The 4802-nt window shown below is 44.5% G+C and overlaps 1 protein-coding gene across 1 annotated transcript; it reads right to left on the bottom strand.

Annotated features, from left to right (window-relative positions):
• Positions 1-597: 597 nt before the first annotated feature.
• On the bottom strand, positions 598-4131 carry LOC112459305 (general transcriptional corepressor trfA-like). The gene is made up of 5 exons (XM_025023341.1): positions 4084-4131; positions 3857-3940; positions 3152-3772; positions 1391-2527; positions 598-1335 (listed from the first exon to the last, which is right to left on the bottom strand). The coding sequence occupies exons 1-5, from the start codon at positions 4129-4131 to the stop codon at positions 598-600; spliced, it is 2628 nt and encodes an 875-aa protein (XP_024879109.1).
• Positions 4132-4802: the final 671 nt, after the last annotated feature.

Below are 4802 nucleotides of genomic sequence, written 5' to 3' on the forward strand. Positions count from 1 at the left end.
ATGGGTAGGAATATGATAAGGGTGACCACTAGGTATTCCTTGAACTTTATTTTTGCAACTTCGAATCTATCTTATGCCTGGTAATACGGAACGGCTTTGGTAACGTTGGAATACGCTAGCAGTAATATGCAAACTATTGATATAGCAAATAGAGAAAATATGAATGCAAGGACTATAATTCTATACTTGTCTGAGTCCATAATGGAACGTTGGCCTGTGATTGGCTCTTTTGCTGAATCTATTCTCATACTTCTGATAATAATAAATCTTCGTTGACTCTAATGTTGAAACTAAGTTTCTTTAATGTGAATTTAATATATTCGGGTAGGTAAGGAATGAATTAGGATTTCGTGAATGGTATACTTAGATTAAAATATATTTCGACATGCACAATTAAAATAATGTGAGTAACAAAATAAAATAAAATAAAAAAAAATGAGATAACATCTCCGGTTGACCTTCGTCGTTATATCGCTCATTGGCGTATCGATTGCACATGCGTATTCTTTTTTAAGGGTTGTCAAACAAACAAACATATATATGAAAGTTACATGGAAAAATAAATCATAGATAATAATATACGCGCACGGAACTCGCTTATTGGTCCGTCGCCTGTTTCTGGCTCATGTGGCCAAAGTTGACCGCGTCGTCCTCGGTGTCCCCCGGTTGACCGGCTTCTCCCTGTCGACGCGCCTCGCCGATACCAGCGGGCTGTGCGGTCGGATGACCTTGTTCCTGTGCCTCGCCGTGTCCAGCGGGCTGAGTTTCGCTTGGCTGACCTTGACCGAAGCGTATGGAGATTATGTCTTCAATAGGCGAGAGGATCTGAGTGCTGGCAACACTCTTGAAACTACAGTCTTCCGCGCCTTCTATGTTCTCAACCCCCTGATTGGCCGGTTCCCCTGGTTCGGTCGACGGCTCCGCCATGCCTCGCGCTACTTCGGACGCCTGGGCTGCCGTGATTGGCTGGCACTCTCCGCCGCTTCGCTCAGGAGTCGACTCTGGAATCGGTGGTGCAGCCATCGATTTCATCCTCCTCGGCAAATCCTTGATGAGTATTTTACTCGACACGGATTTCTTGATCTGGTCGACTCTGGTTGGTAGTTGTTGTTTGTCGTCGAATCCGCTCGAGTGTTCGTCTTCCTTGGAAGTTTGTTTTATCTTGATTCTGGCCTTCTCCGCTGATTTTCTAGTCTTCTGCTTCTTCGTTGGCGGTTTTAATTGTATCGACGACTTTACCATCGGTTTGTTGGGCTTCTTCGCGCTGTCTTTGCCTTTGGTTTCGCTGCCTTTCTTGCGTTTTTTTCCACCTCCGGTTTGCTGGTACGCCATTGGCTGTTGATCGAGGTAAGATTCTCCTCAACGACCCCATCTCTCCCGTCGGTAGGACTATCAGTTGCGGTAGTTCTTGTTGTTGTAATTGCTGTGGTATCAACGATTGTTGCGGCAAGATCATCGTTTTCTGCATCGGTGTCTCGCTCGGCTGTTTCGTCTCTTTGGCCTCTTCGATTGGCTTAAACTTAGTTGTCGCCTCTTCGCGCGCCCTGATCGTCGTTTCCGCCGTGCCTCGTATTATCGTGGTTTTAATTTCGTAAGAAAATGATCTCACGTCACTTTGGTGTCTCAGGTCTCTGATGACGTATATTGCCTTGACGTCGGCCACTGGGTTTCCTTCACTGTCGTTTACGCGATATTTCCCTACGTCGAAGACGTTTCGGCCGCGTGCTTCCTCGCACTGTTTCATTATACTCAACGATCTTCTTTGAGCCGCGATTTCCTCACGATCGTACTCTTTGTCGTCGCTTTCCACCGCTGATAGCTCTCTCTCGAAGTCGTCCATGGCCTTTAGTCTATTTCTTCTCACGTCAAGCATTTTCTTCTGCTGGGTATAACCTCGCACTTTCTTCTGCAAGTTTTCCTCCCATCTGTCTAACCTTTTTTGTTCTCGATCAATTTTATTTCGATCCGTCTTGTCTCGATCCATCTTGTCGTTGATTTCACGAACTTGACTGTGTATCACTTTCGCTCGTCCGACTTGAGCTAACGAGTGTCCGTTCACTACGGCTGCTCGATCAAATCTGCCGTTATGGCGCTCGTCACGCAGTGTGTCGCGCACCCGCGTTAAAGTTGCTTCACATCCGTCGCTCGCTGCGACTTCTATCTCGCCGTTGATTGGCTCGCATATCCAATGTCCCGGATTGCTTCTAAATTTCACGTTGTAACTCATTATATTCAATCTTTCCTGTTCGGAAAATACTATTTTGCTTGGATCTCGCATGTCCATGAATAATTCTTCTTCTAGTTCGCTGTTATACGATCTGCTCGATCCTCCTGACGATACAATCGTTCTTTCTCCGTCGCTGTTGTAATTTTCGTTTTCTTCCGGTTGATTATTATCGTTTTCGTCATTTCGACTATGTCCATCGGATGAATCGTTGTCCTCTAGATTCTTATTTGCATTTTCGCGTTGTTGATTGTCGTTGTTGACATTGTCGCCGTTAAATCTCCTGTTGATTATTTCTTGAATCTGATTGAAACAATTTGCGATTTCTCGCTCTTCTCCTTCGCTTAAGCTGCTCTCACTTAACATAATTTCGTCCGGTGACTCTAATTAGTCATCTTTGTTTTCGGTGTTTTCGTTTTCCGAATTGATATCCTCCTCTTCGTTTTCTGTTTCAGAATCAGTCAATCGACTGCAGGATGCTAAGTAAAACTTCTCCGCCATTAGCGATTTGACTTTTGTCGCGGATTTCGCAACGTACGCTGGCTTCGAGTTTTCTCGTTCCACCGCTCCTTCTCCTCGGCATTCTTCAGCTCGGTATTCGTTATCTTGTTCAATGAAACCTACCGTATTCTTTTTAATTATCTCCATTACTTGCTTTTTCCTTCTTTTCCATCTATCGTATTCTTCCTCGTCATCTGATTCGTTACTGGAATCCTTGTAATAATCTTTCAATCTTTTCCATTTTTCATATTTGTCATCACTTTCCAGATTTTTGCTGGAATCCTCTGCTGCTGTTCTGCTCCTCAGTTAAGTATCTTCTTTGTTTTTATTCTTTGATTTTAATCTTTTCTTTTTATGTTTTAGGTCGTCTTGGTTTCCCGGATCGTCGCTGGAATCTTCATCTCCGCTCCTCAGGTAAGTACGAACCCTCTTGATGTGTATGAAGGAGACATCTTTCTCAATGAAAGGCTCCCCCACTTCTTCTCTCTTGATTACACTTATTTTATCACTAATTTCTCTCTCCATTTCAGCTATTCGTTCTTCAATGTTGTCCTCATCGGATTGTCTAAGTTTTTCTTCCTTAGGTAGTTTATCACGCTTCTCGGCGCTCTTCTCGGCATTTTCGCCTATCTCCTCCTTAATTGGCTGGTTATCCATTTTTGGCCTATTAGCCAGTTTGATTTGCTCCTCGGCATTTCTCGTTGTGTTTGTTTGTCTCGAGGTGTTCTCCTCGGCAATTTCTTCCTTAATCTCATTTTTGATATCTTCCTGTGATGTACTCGGTTGACAAATATACTTCTCCTTGGTATCTTCAAGTTGCTCCTCGGTATTTTCGATTTTTATCCTCGCCTCTATCGACTGACGAGTTTTTAGCTTCGCTCCTTCTGATTGTTCATTTTTTTTCTTCTCGGCTGTCTTCGTTGTTGACTCACCGGTTGGTTGATTAGTTTTACTTTGCTTTTCGGCAGAATTGTGTTGCTTCTCGGCAAGATTTTCATTGTTGTTTATATTTATCGTATCGAAACGTTCATCGTACTCCTCGGCTGTCTGGGTTATTATCGTCTAATCGCAGTCCGAGTCGGCATCGTCTTCTTCCGATGACGTTAACTCGCGCATCATAATCACGCAAACTTGTAATTCGTCATCTTGACTATCGTAATCTTCTGAATCTTCGCGTTGTGAATTATAATCTTCGTTGGTCGAATCATCATCTTCCTGATGTGAATTTTCAATTTCGCTATGCGAATTGTTACTTTCCCCGTCGCTATTATCTTGGTCCTCTCTTAGGATCGGTCTTCTGCCGTGAGTTTGGGATCGGATGCTAGATCATCCTACCCATCGTCGAGCCTGGACCATACCAGCGGAGGTTCCTGCCAACCGATCGGCGAGCCCGAGGCGAGAGGCATGGAGGACTTAACCGCGGAGACAACCGTCGACCAAATCAACAAGGAGCCGGACGAGCTTGACGACTGCAGCTTTGAGAGCCTGGCGTCAACGCAGATCTTAGAGTCGATTCCGGAGGCTGTGGCGCAAGCCATAATAATATCCGAAGGGATAGTACAGCCCGCTGGACGAGGCGAGGCTTTCCAACCAGTGATACAGCCCGCTGGACAGAGCGAGGCTTTCCAGAGACTCATGCAGCCCGCTGGACGAAGCGAGGCACCAGGGGACGACGTCGGGCATCCACGCGAGGCCGAAAGAGCAGCGGAGGAGGCGCCGATTCCCAGCAGCCAACCGCGTACGCAGGAACATTAATTGTATCCGCGCGGCGCCTACTTTGATATATATTTTATGTGTGTGTTCTTTTTATTATTTTATTTCATTTTGATCGATAGCTTTAAAAGAGTCATTCATATTTGACGTTTCATAGAGTTTTTTAACAGTTTATGCAGCAAGTGCAATTGATAGATTTTACTTTGATTTATATAGAGTCATTACGTTTGACGAATAGCATGTAAGGCATGATAACACCCAGTATTACGATTGAAAAAGACACTCAGTCGAAGAACAAGGCTTACCATATCCTTAATGACATATCCCAACTATCCTACACATTCCCAGGAGTAGAGACTTAGAT

Source organism: Temnothorax curvispinosus, unplaced genomic scaffold (genome assembly GCF_003070985.1).
Source record: "Temnothorax curvispinosus isolate PA1 unplaced genomic scaffold, ASM307098v1 QBEX01009714.1, whole genome shotgun sequence".
NCBI lineage: Eukaryota > Metazoa > Arthropoda > Insecta > Hymenoptera > Formicidae > Temnothorax > Temnothorax curvispinosus.

What these genes read in the sequence shown, in the direction of transcription:
- LOC112459305 (XM_025023341.1), bottom strand. Translation starts at nt 4,131, where the DNA reads ATGCCTCTCGCCTCGGGCTCGCCGATCGGTTGGCAGGAACCTCCGCTG. An exon ending in GTCAAGATGACGAATTACAA is followed by an intron (nt 3,773 to 3,856) that starts GTTTGCGTGATT and finishes ATAATAACCCAG; the next exon opens with ACAGCCGAGGAGTACGATGA. An exon ending in CCTTCATACACATCAAGAGG is followed by an intron (nt 2,528 to 3,151) that starts GTTCGTACTTAC and finishes TGTTTCAATCAG; the next exon opens with ATTCAAGAAATAATCAACAG.